The sequence below is a fragment of the Rhinatrema bivittatum genome, chromosome 18 (assembly GCF_901001135.1).
Source record: "Rhinatrema bivittatum chromosome 18, aRhiBiv1.1, whole genome shotgun sequence".
NCBI classification, from domain to species: domain Eukaryota; kingdom Metazoa; phylum Chordata; class Amphibia; order Gymnophiona; family Rhinatrematidae; genus Rhinatrema; species Rhinatrema bivittatum.
The window spans coordinates 49,547,353-49,572,763 of NC_042632.1; the positions used below are offsets into that span (position 1 = coordinate 49,547,353).

The 25,411-nt window shown below is 38.6% G+C and overlaps 1 protein-coding gene across 4 annotated transcripts in view; it reads right to left on the reverse strand.

Annotated features, from left to right (window-relative positions):
- Nucleotides 1–25,411, reverse strand: part of LOC115079746 (rap guanine nucleotide exchange factor 6-like) — a 401,516-nt gene that overhangs the window by 299,066 nt on the left and 77,039 nt on the right. For 3 of the 4 annotated variants that reach the window (XM_029583570.1, XM_029583572.1, XM_029583571.1), the window contains exons 3-5: nucleotides 16,315–16,452; nucleotides 1,968–2,068; nucleotides 1,269–1,343 (exon numbers count right to left, since the gene is read on the reverse strand). The exons of the other annotated variant lie outside the window; for it this stretch is intronic. In XM_029583570.1, the coding sequence (XP_029439430.1) occupies nucleotides 1,269–1,343; nucleotides 1,968–2,068; nucleotides 16,315–16,452 (314 nt within the window). The remainder of the gene's footprint in view (nucleotides 1–1,268; nucleotides 1,344–1,967; nucleotides 2,069–16,314; nucleotides 16,453–25,411) is intronic. 4 annotated transcript variants of the gene reach the window in all.

Consider the following 25,411-nt stretch of genomic DNA (forward strand, 5'->3'; position numbering starts at 1 on the left):
CAGCCTTACAGAAACCTCCTTCACTATACAAACTCATTTCCTGTAACTACCTCAGCAGTGAAAGAACTAAGGGGGTGGGTAACTAATGGCAAGAAGTGTTACTCAATTAACAACCATTATTGATAATTACTATTCCTCATTACACAATTTACCACTACAATCACTATGGATGCAGATATACCAGAACAGTACAGAAAGAATAAAACTAAGGAGGAAGATGAAAAAATTTATGATTCTCTGGTAGCAATCGAGATCAGTGAAAAAATAACTTGGAGACATTTCCTAGATGAAAAAGTAATTATTTTATTATGATGTTTAATAAAAGTTTGAAAAGCAACCAAGATAGATACTTTACATATCTGGAACAATGGAGTTTCTACCCATCTATACAAAAAAAAAACCACACACATTATGCCTTTTTAGATTTTACCAATGTGATTTTGGACTCTGGAGGCTTCAGCAATTACAAAATGTCTCCATCTTATATAAAATTTTAAAATTTTTTATATATATATATATATATATATATATATATATATATATAAAAATTTTTAAAATTTTTTATATATATATATAAAATTTTAAAAAAAAATTTATATATATATTTTGAGGGATCATAGCAGGATGGTAGAAGAAGATGGTCAAATTGATTTGACTTGAACAGGAGGTGGTCATGGTCAACGTGGGATGAAACAAGCTGGCTCATATCTGGCTCTGTGGCCACAGAGATGGCCACCTAATAGTGGCATAGTTCACATCCGGGAGAGGAAGAGAGTGCCATAGAGAACCCAGGAAGGAAAAACAAAATATGAGTTTAAGCATTTAAGGCAACAGTAGCAAAGCCACCATGGCAGCGATACATCACGTTCCCACAGAAGCGGGGGATACTTAGAGCACTGAAACTCCCAGGTGAGTCCCCAGCTGTCTGAAGGCCTTTGTCCTTGGCAAGATGTAAAAAAAAAAAAAACCCAAGTTGGTACAGTGAATGGGTCTTTAAAGGATTAGGGTTCTAAAGAATGACTCCGATATCCAAACATCTGCCTGAATGCATTCATATAGATTACAGTGATGGAGAAGCATGAAAAATTGGTTCTATTGTTTTGAAAAGGGACTGCCTTTATAAGTAAACTTTACCTTTTTTTTTTTTACTTACCAAATTCATTTTAGCACCTGTAGAAAACAGCTATCATTTATTTTTCTAACATTTACCAAGGAAGATATTTATACATTGATCATGCATTCTCATTACAGAACCCTTAAGTACTTACGTGTTCAGACTCCCATAGATGCTACTTCCAGTCCGTGCTGTAAAAACCTTGCTAAGCATAAGCTGAGGAGGTGAGCTGACAGAACAAGGAAAAAAAAAAAAGACAGATGACAGCAACATTCCAAAAATTGACATCTATGTATACAAAACATTTGAAAAGTATCCAAAAGGATAAATGCAGGAATATTTTTTGAGTGCAGTAAACATGCTGCTGCAAACTATTATCTTGCTAAATTTGTTATAGGTGGACTATAAATATTTTAAATAAATTCTAAACAAACACTGCTGATTTATTTCAAGTTCATGTAGTTATTTTTTTCAAGTTTAGGCATTATTGTTTTATATCATGTCTGTGTATCTATCTTAAGTTTAGTTATCATTGCTGATTTCTTTCTATTTCAGTTCTCACTGCACACAGCCTTCTATTGTAAGCTGCTTTTGATCTCTGATTGTATGCTGCCATCCTAATATGCTGTACCCCATCTTAGGTGAATTTCTTATTTAAAAAGGAAAATAAATCCAATCAATAAACAAATTATGGTTATTTCAAGATTATTCAAAATGATACAAAGTTCCACTCAATAAAAACCCCTAACAATTGTAAACTTACAGCAAAATGTCATTTCTGAAACTGTAAAGGCACTCATAACACAGCAAGTGCTTCCACAAAGTGTCAATGTTAAAATACTTTTGGACTCACCGAATCTGATGAATTTTTAGAGTGGAGCCTTTGTAACTCATGGCTACAGAACCAAACATCATCTCTCCAAGCATATTGGCATCTGAGGGGCATCGAGAACCCTATAAAAAAAATTTCATAATCATTAGGAAAAAAAAAGAAAGAAATACATACTAGCTTGGTTCCCATGGCAAGGCAGTAGCTCCAACCTGGATTCAGATATGCCTTCTGTTAGGATGGCTAGGCTCAGACTCAACATGGAAGAGATGTGTATGGTGGGACGGGAAAAGAGCTGCGATATAAGAGTGATGCCGAGAGACAGAAGAGGGCACTGAAGGGTTCTGAGTAAACGTCTCCTTCCAACTCTCTGTAAGGAAAGATACTACGTTTGCCCCAGCAGCCATCGGTGATGGTGATGGAAAGGTAAGGAGACAGGAAATTAAAATAAATTCAGAAAATACACCTGCGATAGAAGCAAAGTATAGACTGGCAATTAGCACCTTTATAGATGTCTTCAACTGTAGAAAAAGAAAACTGGTAAGTGTATCTGCCTTGAGACACTATGTTTAGAGTACCTTACAATGGGAGCTATTTTATAGTGCCGCTTCACAGGCAGACATTTAAAATAATAATTTATGAACATGTACATAGACTTACATTTGAATATTTTCAATGGAAGCTGAGTCTTAAAACATTTTAGAGGCCTAGCAAAAAAAAAATAGTTAAATAAATGTAGTGCATCTGCTTTAGAGACCTCAAGTTCCTTCTTCAGATGTGAAGTACATGTCACTGTCAAATTGGGTTTCCCCTCTGTTCAGCTGGCTGAGCTACCACATCCTGCAGCAAATTAGGGTATCTTCTAATGAAGGGAACTCTATGGCTTAGATAGTTTATGTAGTACAACATCTTTTCTACTTGTTCTTTAAAAAGATATCACAACCTTTGTTATTAGCCACTTTACCATCTAGATGGAAAGTGGATTACAAATAAATCAGATTACAACCTACTAAGTCTCCAGTTTGTCCAGGACCAATAAAACCAATAATTATCTCTTAAAATCCACTGTAAGACTTGCAACTCGTATACTTAAGAGACATTTTTGCAGTCCATATGACGCAGGAGTGTTAATTAGGGTTGGTCGGGCCGAGGGTAGGGAGAGAGACCGGGAAGCTCACACCCCAAACATGCTCAAAGCTGATCAAAATGGACACAGTGCGAGTCTGTGGCAGCTAAAGACACTCCTGGGAGAAGTGGGAGAGAGCTCAGCCAGCAACCAAGAATGAGCAGAGCTGGCCACTCAGGATAGGTGTTTGTGTAGGGGAAGAGGTACATATGCAGAGAGCCAGATGCACTGAGAGATAGTAGCTTTTACACAAAAATGAGGCATCAGCATAGCTGGCAACTATAAAAAAATATGGCGTGGGCCAAGTAATTTTTTTCTCCTGTTCCCCCTAAGGGCATTATTTCTAAATAATACGGGCAGAGAGCTTAACAACTACTCTATCTCACCAAGTACAATAGTTCTAAGCAATAGTAGCATAAGTGCATAATGCATTCTTGAAAGGATTTATTAGCTGAAAATATTTTCTGAAGTTTCTTATTTTGAATCCCCATGCAATGAAGAGTGGAGAAAAATGTTCATAATTTTATCTGCCATGCAGTAATAGCAATAGGAATCTTCAGGATAACAAATAACTTTAATATTTGTTACTTCGTCATATGATCTTCAGACAATTGCCACACACCCGGAAAATGACTGACTGAATGAATGAATGAATGAATCATTTGAACAAGTCCTGTTGTGTCTTGCAAACTTGTAATTTCCTAAGTCCAAAATACTTGCTTCTATTATTCATTTGAAGATATGCATATGGTGCTGTGACTACCATTGAATTTCCTGTCATGTGTCTGATGAGAAATGTCCTTAATAATGCTGTAAGCCACATTTTCTGGATAAAATGTTGAATATTCCACAGTCAAAGAAAAATCTTTAACCTAAAGAAAGGAAAATTATAGCTCAATTTCCTCATATCAATCAAGCATCTTTGAAGAGGTAGGATTAAATGGTCAGTTTTCCAAATGGGGAAAGGTCATTAGTACAGTGCCTCAGGGGTGTGTGCTATTTAGCATATTCATAAACGATCTAGAGAAAGGAATAAGAATGAAGTGACCAAATTTGCAGATGAGACAAAATAGTTCAAGATGTTAAAACATCAGCGGATTGTGACATAGCGAACATAGAAAGGTAGAGAGGTATATAGCAGACATAGAAAAGGTAGAGAAGAGCGACAAAAATCTTATGGGGATAGAAAAGCTCCTTTATGGAGAAAAGCTAACTTGAAACAGATGACAGAAGGGATATCATGAGTAAAACAGAATACGTAAATAGGGAACAGTTATTTACCTAGTCAAATAATATTAGGACTAGGGGACACTCCATGAAACTAGCAACCAGCAGATTTAAAACAAATCATAGGAAGTACTGTATTTTTCGCTCCATAAGACACACTTTTTTTCCCCCAAAAGTGGGGGAAAATGTCTGTGCGTCTTATGGAGCAAATATTAACCTGGTGGTCCGGGAGCGATCTCCTTCACGTGGGCCGTCGGCTACCAGTAATCAAAATGGCACAGACGGCCCTTTGTCCTTACTATGTCACAGGGGCTACCGGTGCCATTGGTTAGCTCCTGTGACATAGTAAGGGCAAAGGGCTGTCTGTGCCATTTCGATTACTGGCAGCAGACTGCCCTTTGCCCTTACTATGTCACAAGGGACGACCAATGGCACCAGTAGCCCCTGTGACATAGTAATGGCAAAGGGCCATCAGCGCCATTTTGATTACTGGCAGCCGATGGCCCAAGTGCAGGAGATCGCTCCCAGACCCCCGCTGGACCACCAGGGACTTTTGGCAGGTCTTGGGGAGGGTCAGGAGGGTGGGGGGGATTGTAGTTAATTAAATTTAAAGGGTTGGAATGGGGGGGGGTTTCCCACAGAATGAGAACGATAAAAGTTTTCTGATCTGGAGAGTGGACCGAAATGGCCCTCCCCAGACCCGAAAATGAAATGGGGACAAAAAAAAAAAGTTATGCACTCCCCTAATTTGCTCCATAAGATGCACAGATGCCCAGGAACAGAGCCGGTTTAGCACACCATTATTATTATTATTTTTTATTTTCCCCCTCTGAATCCTAGATGCATCTTATGGTCAGGTGCGTCTTATGGAGTGAAAAATATGGTATTTTTTTCACTCAGCACACAATAAAAGATATGAAACCTGTTGCTAGAGGATTGATCAAGGCAACTAACATAGGGAGGTTCAAATGAGGGTTGGGCAAGCTCCTGAAGGAAATGTCCATAAACAGTTATTAGCCAGGTAGACTTGGGAAAGCCAACGCTTATCCCTGGGAGTGAGATACAAGAATTAGATCATCCATTGAGAGTTTGCAGAGGAGTGGCAGATTAGTGGTTAGAGCAGTGGGCTGTGAACCAAGAAAGCCAGGGTTCAAATCCCACTGCTGCTCTTTGTGACCTTGGACAATCACTTTACCCTCACTGCCTCACGTGCACACTCACTTGCACAATCACTTTACCCTCCACTGCCTCAGGTGCACACTTAAGGCCTCATTTACTAAGCATTTTTTCCATACACACAGAATGGGAGAAAAGCCTTAGTAAATCCGGCCCTCAGACTGAAAGCTTGCCGGGGATAGGGAAGTACCAAAAAGCAGAACATAATCCAGATAATTACTTGTGATCCAGACTAGCCACTGTTGGAGACAGGATGCTGGGCTTGATGGACCGTGGTCTGACACAGAATGGCACTTCTTAAATTCTTATCTCCCATTCGTGCAAACCATGTGATATGGTGACTCTGCTTTCCTAGGCCCATGACCAAGCTATAGCAAAGCATGCCATCAGAAAACATACAAATAACTAGGTCACTGCCGCTTGGATGTATGATTCAAGCAGGAGACCACACTGATATCCATAAGTGTTAGCAAAAGAAAGAGTGCCCACTATCTTGTATTTCTCCATCCCTCACACTTGTATTCCCTTGGCAAGAATGAAGAGATGGTTTCCATAAAGCCATGTTTTCACTCTCTTGGCCCAAATGAGTGCCCAATATACAGTACCACACTATAGGTAATTAATACAATGAAGGATACAAAATCAGGTATAAAAACGCCTCTAACACAACACTAAAAAATACACAAGGAGAGAACATCTATAATATATAATTGTTTACTTACAAAAGCTGTTTAATATTTATAAATCAATAATACATAAGTGCAAAGAGAAATGCTATACAAACTGTCTTAAATCCTAACCATCACTAGAATCAGACACCAAACCTTTTAAAACACATACATCACTAACATCCCCATTCATTCAATCCACCAGTCATACTGTTCATTTTAAACAATGAGCTGTACAGAATTCTGGCAAGTAAAATTAACAGTGCAAATTCCTGTTAATCATAATAAAAAATATTTATAATATATCCTTTGAACCAATTCCTAAATGTTCAACATAAAGTAGCCCGATGAAAAAATAGCCACTTGTTCAAAAAACAGTATTTTTCAGTACCACACTATGCCATGAGACAAAGTAAAGCCACTGATTATTGGGAGTCTGCTGATTGCAAGGATTTAAGTTCCAGAGGTGCTCAGCTTTTGTCACCCCAGACTCATTTGCCCATGGTGGAGTTTCCTGCAAAGATACCACTTGAAAAAGAAAGTTAGCCATTGTTTCACAAATATATGATATTTACTCTGCCTGTTTCATTACATTTAAATGCAGACATGCAAGAATTGTCTGAGTAATTCTACTGCCCTGGCAGGCTTTGCTGCTTGATAGCTGGTAACTCAAAGCAGCAAGGTTCTTATGCTAAGTGGTCACCTTCCCAAATCACAGCAAATACAGCAATGTACATGAACAAAGCTCAAAATGGAGAAATGTTTAACCCAGGTTCTGTCCAGTCTGGTGGAAATGGTGCTATGCAGCAAGTTCTTTGATCATACATACCATAGCCAACACCCTGGATATACTAGTGTAAAGGACCAGGTTGTAGCTGGAGGCAAGTTGCTACTCGTTTATCAATCTATGATGTTAATATGGTGAATGATGCACAGCAGTAGTGCGGAATAACAGCACACACATGCAAGTCAACGTAGGAAGAACGTGTGGATCACAAAATTAAAACGCACTGTTCAATACGTGAAACCACCAATTTTATTTAACTATAGGCAACAAAGAAGATTTTCAGATAACAATTCACTTCTTGAACAGGGAACCCACACCTTCTTCCTAATACGGTGAATGAACCATAACAAGGATCTAGGGCAAATCTCAAAAAGAAACAGTGGAACTAGAAAAGGTATAGTGAAGAGCATCAGGATGACAAAGAGACAAATGGCAGCCGTGGAGAAAAGCTGAAATAAACTCTGGTGCTTCCTCCCCCCTCCAGGAATCCTGTAAAATAAAGTTTCTGAGAGGGACATGGAGAATCACGAGTGGTGTGTACTGAGTAAAACAGGGAATAGCCATCAATCTTTTCAAAAGAAGATAGAATAGAGTAGCCTCCATGAAACCAACAAGATGGATCATCTAAAATGAGCCTTAGAAAAGCATTTTCAAGCACAATCAAACTATGAATCTGACATACTAGGATGCAATCAGAACCAGTAATACACTATATATCTGAGAAAGACTAAGAGATAGCTCTAGAGAACCCTGCAACCCTTCACTAGGAAGCCTAAGGAACGTTGCCTCCCCTCCTATCACTGGAAGTGAGCAACAGAAGAGATCCCTACCAGGATCTGCCCAACACTACCAAGCAATCTGAACTAACCACTGAAGACCAGATGTTGTTCCAATAGACCACTCATGCAATCCCAGCATAACATTCTTTATACTCATGTTCAAAACAGGCATGCACCAGAATAATACGCAGTTATAATCCTGTAAGAAAATCTCATTGGTGAGATATGGCAACATTAAATTTCTAATGAGCCTTTAATAGAGAAATATGTCCCAATATGCAAGTACTAGAGCCAATAATTCAGAATATATTAGATCCTCATAGAAGTCACTCTTCCCCCTGTACCTCATTTTTGGCTACCCAATGACCAGATCAGTTTGCATTTCATCCTAATTGATTTTGTTATTCCATTAGTACTGTACAGTACTAAATGGAATTAATTTTTGGTATGTATGATCAACTTCTCTAGGGATTTTGTACATAATATTAGAGAAGGCTGGCCTGCTCTCACAATGCACTGCCCTGAAAGTTTAAACAGCAGCATGGACATGGCCTATTAGGTGAAAAAGGGCCAGAATAAATTCCTCACAGCCTGTCCATTATTAATCCAATGACATCATATAAAAACCAATAAAGAAAAGAATCACTCAGTAAGTTTAAGCAAGTAAATATCAAGATTTTAAATCATATAATATATTTAAAAAAAGACCATCATAATTCTAGCCATAGACTACACACATGCTGCGTGTGTCTTATGTCTTAGCCATGGCATGTGATTATAATCATTGGCCTTACTCGGGGCCTAGAAAAGTTTTTTGTATGTCTTTTTTTTTTTTTTTAAATATACAGTCTATAAGTATATGCCGATAAAAAAGCCACTTATCTGGAGAGAAGTAGTGCTTTATCTCCGAGCAGTCATATAGAGCTCAAAAGGCACCTAGCACATTTCTTACAAAATACAAAACCTCACTAAATTCATGACACATACTCAAGGCCAAATTTAAAGCAAACACATTTTAAGAGGTAACCATTTCACTGAGAGACAATAAATGTTCATTGATGTCAAAAACAGCTCATATACAGCTTACATAAAATAAATATTTGTATAAGCTTTGTGGGTTTTTATGACATGAAGAAATATTCTAACTTCACTCCAATCTGGCATTAGAACTCTTTCACTGTATGTCTGCGACAGTATTTTATTATTTCAGCCTAAGTAACTTATTATCCATTTTTTTTTTCTACTTTTGCCACTTCAAACTATTTTAGCTCCTCAAACTCTTAATTCAGCTTACCCACATACATTACCATTCAGATATTTATGGAACTCTACCTCACACTGGAATTAAGTGAAGGTGTCGTCATGAATATAAAATGCTCATAACACTTTTGACAATATTACAGATGCCTGAAAATATAAAGGAGCCTGCCAGGAACATACTTGGGACTTCTGTGTCGTAGAACGCAAAGGTCATAAAGAAACAAAATAAAGTGCAATCAACCAAGGAAAAGGAGTTAAAAATTAAAAACTCAGCAAGTAAAATGATAATCTACCGGAATACAGTAAGAGGGCATGCCAATGGAAAGAATCCCATGCTGTCAGTCAAATTTATTAACTCAGATTTAAAAAAAACAAACAAACCACAAAACAAAATCAAGGGCAGTGAAAAATCTAAATGCAAGTATTATTAAATCATGATAAACTTGACAGCTATAGTCATACTAGTTTTTCAAAATCAACAGCCATTTCCTCCTATATTAATGCTCCTTTATGTCTAAAATACTGGACTGCATCCAATTACTAATCACAGCAAAGCAATCACTCAAGTGTCCCCCTGTTACAGCCATACAGATTCGAAAAGGAAAAAGATTTAAATGTCATCCCCATAATTCTAAGTCTAGAAACCCAGATTTCTGACCATGGCCCCTAAGGGCAGTAAAAACACATTAAAAAGAATCAGGGAACGTGGTGAGCCTAAGGATCAGTCATTTACATCACCTTTTGTGATCCTCCAGTCAGGAAAAGAGGTAAACCATTGGAAACCCTACCCTAATACTTAAATTATCCAGTCACTTCAGTAACAAAAGGTGATCTACAAGATCAAAAGCTGCTGTCAAGTCTAACGGCCTCACCTTACCACCTCCTTCTATGTGTAACAGCAGACTAAGGTTATCAGGAAAGGCCAACAGCACTATTTCAGTGATGTAGCTTGTCTTAAAGCCTGACTATGACTGGTCCAGGACAACATGAGTTTCAAGATGGTGACTACATTCCCAATTAGCTTTGATTTAAAAAAGCTAAATTTGAGACAGGTCCATAACTGTAACAGGGTACAAAAACTTTTTTTTTTTTAAACTGCGGCCAAAACCACTTTTTTTCCCCCAGGATAAATAGGTAGAAACCTTCATCCAAGGAGAAGTTACAATGAAGCAAGTCAGGCAACTATACCATCATTAATATGAGAAAAGAGGCCTAACAGAGTTCAAGTTCTCAGGATCCCTTGCTGAACTTCTCACCTCAAATTACCCTAGAAAATTTCTCCCAAAGGAAGACTGAGTAGATGGGACAATAAGCTTATTCATTATCTGTTCATAAGAAAAATGAGCAGCTGATACAATAATCTCAGCTGCAGATATCATTTGCTTTAATCTTAGCCAATTTTATCAGCATCAGATACTAGCATCTAATTATTTTATATGCATTTTCAGTCTTTAATGTGTGCAATATTTACCTCTCCCCAAATTTGTAACCAATTTTCCATAGTGAGCTTTTGTCTCATGTTTGGCAATAATCAGGAAGTTTCTGTCTGATTCAAAAGCAATTGGAATACAGAAGAAACTAAGCCTTTGGTTGATCCTTTATTCAATAAAATGTTACCTGTCTGGAACAACATGTATTGGCGGTTCTAGGTTATAAGCATTTAAATAAATAAATAACTAAATAATGGGATACTGGTTTCTTTCTTTGTGATGAAGTTGGCAACTTCTAAATAGGCATATTAGTCCTTCTCACTTAATCTATATTTAAATATCTCTCATTTAGTTGTTTGTTACTGTTTCTCAATACATACACACCTCCCTTAGTGAATCAGGTACTAAGTTGGTAACTGAGGCAATTCAGGGTGCCCAAGGCCACAAGGAACAGCAGCAAGTTGAACCTTGACTTCCCTAGTTCGCAGCCTACTGCTCTAACCACTAGACTAGTCTTCTACTTTGTGTATACTTGATATCTTGAAAACACAACAGTTAAGGCATGTCTTCCGGATTAGGTTGGGACACAATGGTTTAACTAAAGAAATGGTCTTCCCCAGCTTCTGATGTAGGATATTCATTTATTCCAACTACATTCCGGTTTTTAAGCCATTTGCAAAATGTCCTCAGGTTACAAGTGTAATATGTTTGCACATATTACAGTAAGCACTGAGAGGCTTATTGAATACCACAGCTTTTGGGAAAATAATCCTTAATCAACTTTTTAGTATCTTTCAACAAAACACCTACTAATATTCTGTTGTTGCCTCTTTAAACAGAAGTTGTCTTTTACAAGGAAAGTTAAGGTCTTTGACATTTAAAATTAGCATTTTAGTTTATCAACAAAACATTTTTCATAAAGCTTGTTGCATCCTGTTTTCCCCCTTTCTTACATCATTAAATCTCACCTCAATACCATATTAATTTTTAAAACAATTACTACCACCCACTTCTCCCTTATGCATTTCCATCTGAGAACCTAACTGCAACTTCCTGTCCTAAACAAAAATATATATATCTAGCTGCCCCAGTCTGGCATTGACACAATATCCAAAAAGGCTCACAGAACTCCTCATGGCCCATGCTGAAATCCCATTAATTAGGAAACGAAAAGGGTGACGTTTCTATACATAAAGTGTGCTATCTACCCACTTTCCCCCTTTATTCTCATCCCATTTATAAAACACCTCTTTTCAAACATCTATCACAACAACATACTATAAAATTCTCCTCGGCAATTCAACGCTGCATATAGATCTTTCACATTATTCAATCTATACTCTCAATTGCTTCTTTGGATGTTTTTTATCCAGCCTCTGCAAACTGCGATGTCCAGATGTAACTTTACCAGAGTAGCATTTATTTCTTTGGTTTTGAGACGCCTCACTGCTCATCTCTACTGATCTGACAATTCTAGTCTTGCTGTAGTCTGTCTTTCTTGTGCTTCCTAAACAAACAAACATTCTCAACTCAAATACCTCTCCCACTCACAGTAAAGATTAGGTTAAAGAATACCCACATCTGCTTTTAATAAATGTTTTTGTTTAGCTTCACACTCAGCTCATTTCCTGCCTTTTACTTAGGGTTAATGTACGTATGTCATGTGTGTACTTTTATAGTTCTCAGAAATGAAATTATCTAGTATTTATTTTCCTGAGAATCACCATTTTTACCATGAAATAGCAGATGCAAACTACAATATCCCTCAATCATTCTCCCACTATCAGGCCGATACTGTAAAGTGCGCCCAGTTGAGCGCACTGTTTAACCCGGGTTGGATGCGCATCCACAATCCCTCATACAATAAGGGGTTTAGCGCATCTATAATGTGCATCCAAACCCCCCGAAACTAATAGCGCTAATCACATGCAAATGTATGTTGATGAGGCTATTAGTCACTTGCCCCAGATACTGTAAAAAAGGGCACCTGAGCCACACAGCCCGAAAAAGTGTACAGAAAAGCAGAAAATACTGCTTTTCTGAACATCCTCCGACTTAAAATTATGGCCATATTAAGTTTGAGGAACCAAAGGTTAGAAAAATTATTAAAAAAAAATAAAGTGCGCCGGTGGGTGAGGTTAGGAAACTGGACACTCGTAAAAACTGAGCGTCCATTTTTCTAATCCACTGACAGCCACCTCTGCTGGACCACAGAGGCGCTAGGGGCACCCAATTGTCCCTAGCACCTCCTTTTTACACGACTCCTTACTTGCATGATGTATCGCGCACCCAGGAGAGAGGGCTGTGCGCGCGCTGAAAGAGCAGGAGCCGAAAATAGAGGTGCTTTTTAGGCCCCCAAGGCTTATGTGCTTTGTCCAATTCTACTTTTTCCCCTTCTTTCAGCTATAATATAGTGCTAAGCAATCTTTACACAAAACCAAAAATATCTTTCCTCTTACACCTCAGTGACTCCTTTGATAAGGTTATTATTTCAGCAGGTTCTAGTCTATCATCCAATCCAGATTAAGTTGCATTTTATCTTTTTCCAATTCAGACTTACATTATCCTCTGTTGTCTGCTCCATCTCACTGATGTACTCCCACCGTTATCCTTTTTTTTTTTTTTTTAATTTGCCAAATTCTTTAACATTCCATGTTTCATCTCCAGGAATGGAATTAGCAGTAGGCAGAGTATGCAAATGCCCAAGGACAGTCACCTTGCTGTATGAATCGCTTGTTTTACATCAGTTGTGGCTCCATCGCACTGTGTGGGGGTGGAAAGGGGTAGCTGGGCGTATAAATCCACTGTTGTTTACTTTCCTTCATCTCTTATTTTAAATCTTTCTACAATTCTCAAAAATTCACGTACATAGCCAGCACTCCATCCAAGAAAGACATCTCCTCTGCATCTGAGCAGGCAGCTCCTACATTTGGTGGGGAGGCTCCACTCTAGCTTCCTTCCCACTTTTGAGTATGTTTTAAGATCTGAGGTTCTTTTTTTCATCGCTTTCTTTTATCTTTTGGATCCAAGCTTGAGACAGTTTTATGACTTGGTGGAATAAAAAAACCTAAAAGAATTATATGAGAGAGGCTGTTCCAGAGCTCAGTACTCAAGCAGCCAACTTCTCCAACCACTCAATAAAACAGTTCTATGTTTTATAAACTGAGTGGACCGAGACACTTTCTGATTTGATTGCATACAGATAATCTCAGCTTGTTTTGTCTCATCATGGTCCCTTATTTAAGAAAAAAAATGAAAAATCCCTTCTACTAAAAAATAACTGTCCATCATGGAACATTTCATTCAAATTCAGCAGCCAGCTTCAACAGCAAACTACCTAACAAAAGTTATTATATGTTCATACTTTTAATATTTTCTGGAGCCATTTTCAATATTTTTTACTTTCTATTTTTTACATATATTTTCAGTTTTGTTTGTCCATCTGTGACATCATCACAGGCGGGAATAGCAGCCAGGCAGACAAAAAAAACAAACCATGAGCGCAGGAACTGCCAGAGGAGAGATAAAGAAGTGGAGCTGGTAGGTTCTCAGGCACTCCTAGCCAAAGAGGAAGAATTGTCTCGGAAAGAAAAAAGTGCATCTGATGGGGAGTACAGGCCCCGCCAGCCAAAGAAAAGAAGGGTGCCGGCAGAACCGAGCTACGCTACTGACAGGGAGTCCAAGTCTCAACAGTTGAACAAAAGTGATGCTGGCGGATTTGAGTGGCACAGCTGGGGGTGAGACCAGGCCACAGAACAAAGCAGCAGGAGTGGCAGGAAGCTCAGGCTCCACTATTCGAAGAAGATGAGCAGCTGCAGGTGGACAAGCTGCAGGCTCTGGAGTAGGAAGAAGGAAGTAGAAAGGGAAAACCTGGATGGGATGGAAGGATAAGGAGGGTGGGAGGAAGGAGAGAACATGGAGTGAAGGCAGAAAGAAGGTGTGTCACACTCACACCCCCCCCCCCCCCAAACAATATAGTCCACCTCCCCATAAACGCACCGCCAGTCCCAACTAAACATATCTATACACATTCATCCCCATCCACTCTCATTCCTCCACCCATACAGAGGAAATGGAACACACACACACCACAACCTTCTAACACACACATATGCACATCATGGAGTCATTTAAAAAACCCACACTTTGAAGTTACCATGCAATTTTCTCTGGCTTGGGCCATTTCAAGTACAGCAGGAGGTCAATGGATTTCCTCCAATTTAAATTTCCATTTCAGGGTATTTTTGTACTGTGTTAAATAGACTATGTTGTACTGTAAAACAGTTCCCAAGATATTTATTTATTTATTTGTTGGGTTTTTCTATACCGGTGTTTGGAATTACCGTTACATCGGTTTACAGCAAAGATAGCAATAAAATAATTAGAAAGACTCATAGCTGTCCAATTACACAAAATATATGTAATCATGAAACACAGCTTCAAAGAACCTGTCACATAAAAGATCTGATAGAACTAGCAGTCAATTACTAATCAATAAACTCATCTGGTTTAGGGCCTTTGTTTTATCTCTTGATATAGCTGCTAAAATAATTAAGGTAATTATATTTTATTTGCTAAAACAAACTGCTCAGTCCCATTAAAAAAAATTATTTGGGTTTAGAAAATTTAGGGGTGGAATACCACAGCTGCATTGCCTAGTGTGTAAGTTTCAGAGTTAATGAATTTCCTCAACCAAGACATGTGTACATGAACTGCACACTTTTTGAGCATTATTTATTCTCAAGTCAATTATACTTCTTTGGTAGGGAAAGTCACTCAGCCTTTCACTCATGCTTTAGAACACACCTAACTGGTGTAACAGCAAGACAAAATACACTCCATCATATATGCTGCTGCAGAGAAGAAAAGAAATTGTGTCCTGAAATATTTGTTCAAATTTAATTGTGCTTTATGTGGATGTTTTATGTTATTGTTTTGATTATGATATTTATTTTTCTGTATTTATACACTGCCTGGATTACTTTGGATGCAATAAGCAATATATAAGCTTAAATAAATACATACATACGACATCAAATGTCTATTTGTGTGAGGGATATATAAAAGTCCCAAAAAGTAAATAACTTAATACAAAATCTTCTTTTCTTCCCTCTATGACCCTTTCTGCTATGAGTTATGCAGATTCTTTCCTGTTTCTAGAATCTTAACTGGATTGGATGTCAAGGTTTGCCTGCAGAAAGATAAGGTACAGCACTAGACAGTGATCCAAACTGTTCTGCTTAGCATGCAGATAAGGACTTTAAGGTCCCTCTAGTCTGCTCAATTTACACTACAAAGATCTGTTAGTAAAAGGCAATGCTGCTGCTTCACTCTGTTTTTTCCATACCAAATGATTGAAATTAAAATCCAAAGTTGAAAAAAAAGGAGAAAAAAAATACTGCCACCTAATGTAGCAAAATGCAATGCAATGTGAACAATTCTAATGCACAGTGACCAAATGAACTGAACCAGGGTGGACTAGTGGAAGAATATCTAAAGTTGAACTTCTCTCACATTTGGGGCTCAATTCTATGGCCTCTAGAATTGCAGCTTTATAAATGCGTGCCTGCATAAAAACTTCACTCTACACACGATTACTTCATCACGATGAGCCTTCCAGCTCAAGATTCTATTTTAGGATGTTGAAACATAAAACACTTGTGATCTCTGCGAGTCAAGATGACAGGAAGAATATATTTGTGTCAGATGACTCTGCCTCCAGCTGCAGCCAAAAACTCAGCTCTTATGTAAAATGTAACCTTAGTTCACTGAAGACTCTCCAAGCTACCACATGGGAAAATAATTGAACTTGAAGTTGCATTTGTATGTAATTTTGAACAAGGCAAAAAAAAACCCCAGTATAAAAGATTTATTTTTTGGGATAGGGGGGAAGTTGAGACAAGTTAAAACAAAGTTACCTGATATTTTGGACATTGCTCTTTTGCATCAGAAGCCGATGAGCTTATTGAACTGTCCAGAGAAGTGGAGCTGTCTCCACCAGGCTTCAGCTGACAACACTTTCCAAAAACCCTCACTTGAGCATCGCTGCAAAGCTTCTGAAAAATAAACAAACAATGTAGTTCACATTATTAAAAAGGGATTGTTTCTTCTGATAAATGCTAAATTGTATCATCAATTATTTGCACCCTAGAAACAGTTAATTCCTATATTCACATTTGGGTAAGATTTTTATTTAAAAAAAATTTTTTTTCCTATCTTACAAATTAGAAATAAGTGATGAATTTTAGCTTTTTAAATAAATATTTTGCTCATTAGCATATGATATGCAATAGGAAATTAACTAAAAAAAAAACTATTTGCATTGAATAACTTACACCAAATCAGAAGAAAGAATCATTGAGCTTCTGAAAAACTATTTATGGGACATCATATGTATTTTTGGAAAGATTCCCTCAGTCGTTCTGTGCTCAGAAAATAGGAAAAGTGGATACAGAAAGAAAATTTCTGGCTGCACAATCAGTGCCTTGTAAAAGTGTTCACACCCTGGTATATTTTACACATTCTGCTGTCTAAAACATACAAATCTAAATGCACTCAAGCAGGAGTTTATAATTTTGCATGGACTAGTGAAATACTTTCCTCATGAAAGAATTATATAAATATTTCAAAAATAATTACTGTAAGAATAAAAAAAAAACAAAGTCGATAGCATAAGTTAAAAACTGTCACAGCAATACCAAATTTGCTCTAATTCAAAGCACTGCCATAACAAGGCCATGGAAGTTTAATATAGCCCACCTGCGTCCAGTCTCAGAATTTGAGCTGATATGACTACTACTGAATGAGGAATCAACTTGGTTCTGTTGTATGAAGTGAATTCGAAGTAAAACATGCCCGACAAGGAGCTGCCAAAAGTACTCCGGGTATAACATTAATCAAGATACAGATTTGACATTTTCTTACAGTCTTTCCCCAATGGGTTTGAACATCTCTTGGGACACAGTCAGGTCCATCATTATAAAGTGGAAACAATTTGACACCACCAAGACAATGCCACAATTGAGCTATTCCTTCAAAGTCAGTAGCCCTGTGTTAAAGAAACTGCTGTGGAAGGTCATTGAAAGGCCTAAAGAACTACAGAGGTCTCTGACTGAAACCAGATAAAATACTGACTGTTCAACAATTTCAGGATTTCGCACTAAACACAGCCTGTATGGAATGGTAGCAAGAAGGAAGCCACCGCTGAAGAAAAGCCATTTGTTGTGCCGCATAACATTTGCAAAAAAACATTTAGGGAACTCTGCATGCATGTGGGAGAAGGTTTTGTGGTCTGATAGACCAATGTGGAACATTTTGGTCTCAACACTATGCAATATGTGCAGCATAAAACAAACCTAGCACATCAGCTTGCTATCATCACTGCTACAGTAAAGCATGGAATTGGCATGTTTTGTAACAATGGGGATAGGGAGACTAGTGAAGATCAAAGGAAAAAGGGATGGTACAAAAAGTACAAGCAGATCTTTGAGGAAAACTTGTTCCAGTCTGCCACAGACCTGTGACTGGGGAGAAGACTCAGCTTTCAATAGGACAATGATCATACCTGGGAACTTCTTGAGTTGTAGTCACCCTGAGACTGCTGTTGATTAGTGAGAGGGAGACGTATGGATGAATAATGCATATCAACTTTATCTGTTCCACCTACTAATCTATGCTCCCTCCCCCATGATACCGGCATTCTTCCTCCTTCCCTGGTCCCAGGACAATCTTTACTCCCAGACCCCTATAAATCATAGCTCCCTGATGTGTGCACCTTCGCTCTACCCTTAGCTGAGTCCCAAGTCTGGAATTACAGCTGCAGACTGAGCTACGTATGTTGTAGCCTCTCTCCAGTTTCTCCCCATATGCTGCCTGTAGTGTGTGCTCCAAGCTTACTCCTTCCCCTCCTGCTCCCTCTAGGCTTACAGAAGAGAAGTGGCTGAATCAGTAAACAGACACGCTGAGCTTTTTAGTGTTTCCCCAGAGAACTAGCAATTGATACAACTTCAAGTATCTAGGTCAGTGGTTCCCAACCCTATCCTGGGACAGGGTTGGGAACCACTGAAAACCTGACTGGCTGGGAACCACTGCTCTAGGTGAAATCCAGAGTTCCCACAGTATGACAATGATCCCAAGCACAAAGCAAAAACAGTGGAATGGCTCAGTAAGAGAATATTCTCAGGTAGCTCAGCTAAAGCTCAGACCTTAACTCAACAGAAAATCTGTGGCAAGACTTGAAGACTGCAATCCACAAATGATTCCCTGCCAACCTGAAACAGCTTGAGTTCTTCTGCCAGAGTGCACTAAAACTGCACCATCCCACTGTGCAAAGTTAGTAGATGCTTATTCTAAATGAATCATGGCTGTTATTGCTACAGAAGGGGCTGCCACTAAGTATTGAGTCAAGGGGTGTAAAGGCTTATGAAATCAAGACTTTTTGCTTTTTTTATTCTTAAATTGCTTTTGGAATATTTTTATAATTGTTCTTTCATGATGAAAGTGTAGATATATTGTGTTATATTGTGTAGTTCAATGAAAAAAACTGCTTTAATGCATTTTGATTTTTTTATACAGCAGAACGTGAAAAATGTACAACGGTGTGAAGACTTTTACAAGGCACTGTAAAACCAAATCAGTCATGTAGATTCATGATTTGCACCTTGTGTGGATGAAATCTCTATTTTTCATCCTACCAGCTTTCTCCAGTTTTCCCAATCCTGTCTTCATCACCAGATAACATGAAGCTCCTTGGACTGTACTCTCTCAAAACCACTCTTGATATCTAGGCTGGTTTGAACCCCTAGTCATAACCCTACCAATTTATCACAGCTTTGGAGACAAAGTGGCCTGTAGTGATTAAGACACTGGCCTGCTCCAATGCTGTGCTTCAGCCAGTCGAGAAGTGGCATCCAAACTACCTTCCCTCCCAGAAGCTATGACTGCTGCCTCAGCAGAACTCTCAGCCCCAAACCAACTCAACAAGGAGTGTTTAGAAAATCAAAACTGATAGATTACAATGCTAGTGTGTTATACTGCTATTAGGTTAGCTTGTGGTATTTCTGACTGTATGAGGAAACTGGAGATAAGTTATATGATATTATATGTTAAATACTTTTATTATGTAGCCATTTTGATAACCACAATAACTATCTTTACTTCAACATTCTCTTGCCCTAATGCACAAAACTGAGCTGCTGGCAACTGAAGAGATAATACTGAATATATTAATTTATATAAATGTCAGGAGCCCATATGTCCTTATACAAAGTGCTAATAGGTTAGGGATTTGCAGAGGAAGTTACAGACCTGTCGGCACCAAGCAGATCATTTATCTTAAAAATGAGGACAAGTTCTGAGAATTACCAGGAACTGAATCCGAGATGGTTACAAAATAAATGATTGTCAGCCAAAGTTTCCAACAGTATGCACTATTCACTAGTATATAGAATGCACAGGGTTTACACCTCAGTTATAAAAATGCTACCATATCATCAACTATAGCACATTTTATGGAATAATTGAGCAATAAGACATAGCACTGTAGGTAGAGACCAATTTCCCTGGGGAGAAATAATGCTGTATAGAAATTGCTTTAAACTATCTTAGAAGAGCCAATCTCACTGGAGTGTACATGCAAGAGAGCTTTGTAAAATGTTTAAGTGTTAGGAAACAACCTGGACCCATTATGCTATCAGCATGGGCTAGAACCTTTAGTAGCCAACAGCAGAGAAATTCAACATATTTAGGGACCTTCATTTTTCATTTTTATTTTGTCTAGGAATTCCAATGTTAGAACAAAAAGAAATCGGTGGAAAATTGATTTTTTCATTGATTTTGCTCCTGTGTGTTACAAGAAAGTCATTTTTTTCACTTAATTTATTTATAACATTAAAATTCCCAGGAAAAATAAAATACAAATTGAAAACTAAGGTCCCTAAACACACTATATAGTCATTTCCATGTTATGTTGTGCTTATATACTGCCTTCTTCATAGAAACATAGAAATGTCAGTCCAAACAGTCCATCCAGTTTGCCCAGCAAGCTTTGGTAGCATCAGCTGCCCCTATACAGATCTTCCCCATAATGGTAGCATCAGGGAGTGGCATCTGCCGTGAAGTACAAGTTACCCCCATACTTACTTTCCCAAATTGTCAAAGTCAGGGCTCTTGTTGGTTGCTGTCCAAGTCTAATTCCCCGTTATCTCTTGCCGTTGAAGCAGAGAGCAATGTTGGAGTGACATCACAAGTATAAGGTTTATTGGTTAAGGGTAGTTGCATCAGCAAGTTACTCTCATGCTTATTTGTTTTTCCAGAACATAAAAGTCAACATCCTTGTTGGTTGCTGTCTGAAACTAATTCCCCTTTACCTCTTTCCCCCTGCTGCTAAAACAGAGAGCAATAATGAACTGCATCAACAGAATAAAGGCTTATTGGTTAAGGGTAGTAACCGCCACACCAGCAAGTTACCGCCATGTGTTCTTTTCCTCATCTCCATCCTCTAGCCTTTAGGGGATCCACAGTGTTTCTCTCATGCCCCCTTTGAAATCTTTCACTGTTTTTGTCTTCACCACCTCCTCCGGAAGGGCATTCCAGGCATCCACTACCCTCTCATGAAGAAATATTTCTTGACGTTAGCTCTGAGTTTTCCTCCCTGGAGTTTCATTTCCTGACCCCTAGTTCTAATGATTTCTTTCCAATGGAGGTTTGTTGATTGTGCATCATTAAAATATTTCAGGTATTTGAAGGTCTGTATCATATCTCCCCTGTACCTCCTCTTCTCCAGAGTATACATATTTAGGTACTTCAACCTCTCCTCATAAGTCATTTGATGGAGACCTCCTCCTCCACCACCACCATTTTTGCCACCCTTCTCTGGACCACTTCCATCCTCTCTTTGTCCCTTTTGAGATATGGTCTCCAGAACTGAACACAATACTCCAGGTGAGGCCTCACCAATGACCTGACAAGGGGATTATCACCGTTTTCTTACTGGTTATGCCTTTCTCTATGCAGCCCAGCATTCTTCGGGCTTTAGCTATCGCCTTGTCGCATTGCTTTGCTGTCTTCAAATCGTTAGACACTATCACCCCAAGGTCCCTCTCTTGCTCCCCTGCACAACAGCCCTTCACCCCCCAACACATACAGCTCTTTTGGATTACCACACCCCAAATGCATGACTCTGCACTTCTTGACATTGAATCCCAGCTGCCATACCTTCGACCACCGTTCAAGCTTCCTTAAATCACGTCTCATTCTCTCTACTCCTTCTGGCGTGTCCACTCTGTTGCAGATCTTAGTATCATCTGCAAAAAGACAAATTTTACCTTCTATCCCTTCTGCAATGTTGCTCACAAAGATATTGAACAAGACCAGTCCCGACACCAATCTTTGTGGCAGTCTGCTTAACACAGTTCTCTCTTCAGCGTAGGTTCCATGTACAATCACACGCTGTCTGTCAACCAGTTTGTAATCCAGGCCATCACCTTGGTGCTCACTCCCAAGCTTCTCATTTTATTCACAAGCCTCCTATGTGGAACTGTATCAAAAGCTTTGCTGAAATCCAAGTAGATCACATTGAGTGCTCTTCCTCGATCCAATTCCTTAGTCACCCAATCAAAAAAAATCAAATCAGATTTGTCTGACAGGACTTTCTCCTCTGGTGAATCCATGCTGCCTCGGGTCCAGCAAACCTCCTGACTGTAGATAGCTCACTATTCTATCCTTCAGCAGCTTCTCCATTACTTTTCCCACCACCGAAATGAGGCTAAAGGCTTGACCTGAAGTGGTTCACAACAATACAATATTAAAACAGAACATAGTTAGGAGACTGTCATGCTTTTGAATTCGATTTTACTATCAGATAAAGTAAAAATAAAGTGCATTACACAAAATGGGTTAAGGAAGCAAATGTTTGATTAAAAATTTGGAACACATCTTTTCATTTTTTGAACCTTAGATTCTTCAAAAGCTTTACTGCCAGAAGTCTAGTGTCAATATCTTCCCACTGTCCAAGACACAAACATACATGGAAAAAATAAAAACTTCACAATGCTGGCCTTCATTTTTTTTGGTCTAAAAGCTACATTCTCAACAGGTCTTTGACTCCCATTTATCTTCTAGCTGGTGGACCTCCTGAAATATTCTCCTGGTACATCTATGAGCGTAATATCAATCTTCTCTAGGCAGTAGTACAAAAGTGGAACAGGAATATAAACGTGAGATAAAGCACTAACCAAGAGTCACAAAACATTCTGTTAATCTTCTTAAATCCAATATTACTTTTGGGCAACTTGATATTTCTGTGTCTGGTGTCCTTGAATGATTTCTCTTTATCCTATCATGAAATATTGTAAAATAATTTTAAATTCACCTATGCTACTACTGCATTCCATAATAGCAAATGGTACAAAGCTCCAGTATATACTGAACAGACAGATCTTATACAGCACTTATTTGCCCCGCTTTTCATTTGCTGCTCTGGTGTACTAGCAAGGACACTTTTGCAGGCATATGGCAGCTTTAAAAAAATCATCATAAAATGTTATTTTACAGCATAAGAACACACATAGTCAATGTTTTTGAAACATTTTATGTGCAGTAGCTACAGGGGAAGAAAGCACTTACATATCCAGTGCACCACTAAACTATATAGGTGGTTAGAATATTTTTTATATGCACGTTTTAACAGGAAGTGCTTCTTTAATTGTGACTGAAATGTAAAACTCTTCAAAGTTATGATGGAAACAAAACATTAAGTGACTAAGCTGAATTTGCACAGTGCATAGATGTGTTAAACAACACAATAAAAATTTTATACTCACAGAGAACACATTGGGTGGAACCTGTTAATGATAATCATATGATTTTGCAGAAACTCGTGAGCTACAATTGCATTTTATCCCTTATGCAGCAAGCAATGGGTCTAGCCAAGCACTACATGTGATACATCATACTGAATCCACTTGGCTTGGAACAGTATTCACAGAGAAACCACACTTCAGCACCACATATCCCCACTTAAAGTTGCAAATTCCTGTCTTAAGACATACTATATAGTACAACGGCAGGAAGTTTACAACTACAGACAGACCACAATGAGTTGTAATTATTTATCCAGATATCTTGATGTGCACAGCATTTAACAGTTAATATAGCTCTCACCAGATATAAGATTAATTTGTCTGAATGTCTTTTTAACATTGATAAAACTTCTGCATGTGAATGCATATGTATTAGCCATTTCTGACTATGGGTCTGATTCACTAAGGCTTTTCTCCCATTCTGGGGCCGATGCAATACAGTGTGCTCAGCCGAGCGCACTGTTTAACCCACAGCTGGATGCAGGTTGTATAGGCGCAACCTAATCCCCTTATGCAATAAGGGGGATTAGCGCCTCCACAACACGCATCCAACGTGCAGCGAAACAAATAGCACTCATCACATACAAATGCATGTTAATGAGGCAGTTACCCAAAATTTAAAAAAATAAAATAAAAAGTGCGTCCAATACGCACACTTTTGTGCTCAGAAATTAATGCCTGCCTAGAGCATTAGTTAACCAGCGTCCATTTTCTGAACCCATGGCTGTGTGCCGATTCAGAAAACGGATGCCGATAAATTCAGCGTCTGTTTTCTAAACCGAACGGCTGCGAACATGTGGTCTCTCCTGGACGCACACTATCAAGGAGGCGCTAGGGGCGCGCAATCGACCCTAGCACCTCCTTGACAGCGCGAACCCCAATTAGAATATTGAATAGCGCCCCCAAGAGAGGTGACTGGGGGCACGTTAGGAATGCTGGCATTGAATATCAGCGACTGCTTTCCGCGCGTTTTAATTGCATCAGCCCCAGAAAGTGCCTATGGGAAAAAAAAACAAAAACCTTAGTGACTCAAGCCCTTGGTTCTCTCTTACACAATTCTGGAACTGGAATTAGAATCTATAAAAATTGATCTCCATTTTTCTCAGAACAAATCATAAAACTAATTTACCATATCGACCCAAATATAAGATGGGATTTTTTTGGGATATCTTTCATATCCACTAAATTTCCCTCATCTATAATTACAGCCAAACTGGCTCCCAAAGTTCACTACAGCTCATGCTGAAGACATTAGCCACAGTACTCCTGCACACCCCCTAACCAAAGACACCAGCCACTGACCGCACTCCTGCCCCATTCCCCCTAGCCAAAAAGACTCCAGTTTCTCACAGCACTCCTTCTGTGGGCCCTCTCAACAAAGACAAATCATGTAGAGAAAGAGTGTGGTGTATAAAGAAATAAACAGAACGAGACACTGCAACAGAGACCGCAACAAAGAGTTCCAGGCATGATCCAGGAAACTACAGACAGGTGAGCCTGGTGTCAATGCTGTGAAAAATGGTTGAAACTACGATATGAAGTAAAGAACAAAAATTCTGAATTTATAGATGGTCATAGTTTAATAGGACAAAGTCAACATGCATTTAGTGGAAGCTTTTCTGCACCAATCTCCTACATTTTTTGAAGGCATGAATTAACAAGTGGATTAAAGTGAGCAGTTAGCATAGTGCATCTGTATTTTCAGAAAGCATTTGACAAATACCTCATTAGAGACTCTAGGAAATTAAAAAGACATGGGTAGGAGGCAATATTCTATTGTAAATTGAGAACGGATTAAAAGAAAACAGAAAAAAGGGCTAAATGGTCAATTTTCTCAATGGAGAAAGGTGAATAGTGGTGTACCCAGAGGATCTGTACTGGGACCAAAGCTTTTTAATTTATAAATGACCTAGAGAGGAGAATTAATGAGGTGATCAAGTTTGCTGATACAAAATCATTCAAAGTTGTTAAATCACAAGAGGATTCTGAGGAATAGCAAGACAACCCCGCGAGACTGGGCATGGAATGATTCCCCCATGAGAAAAGGCTAAAGAGGTTAGGGTTCTTCAGCTTGGATAAGAGACAGCCGAGGGGAGATATGATAAAGGTCTATAAAATAATGAATCGGGTGTAAACGCAAATTGGTTCTTTACTA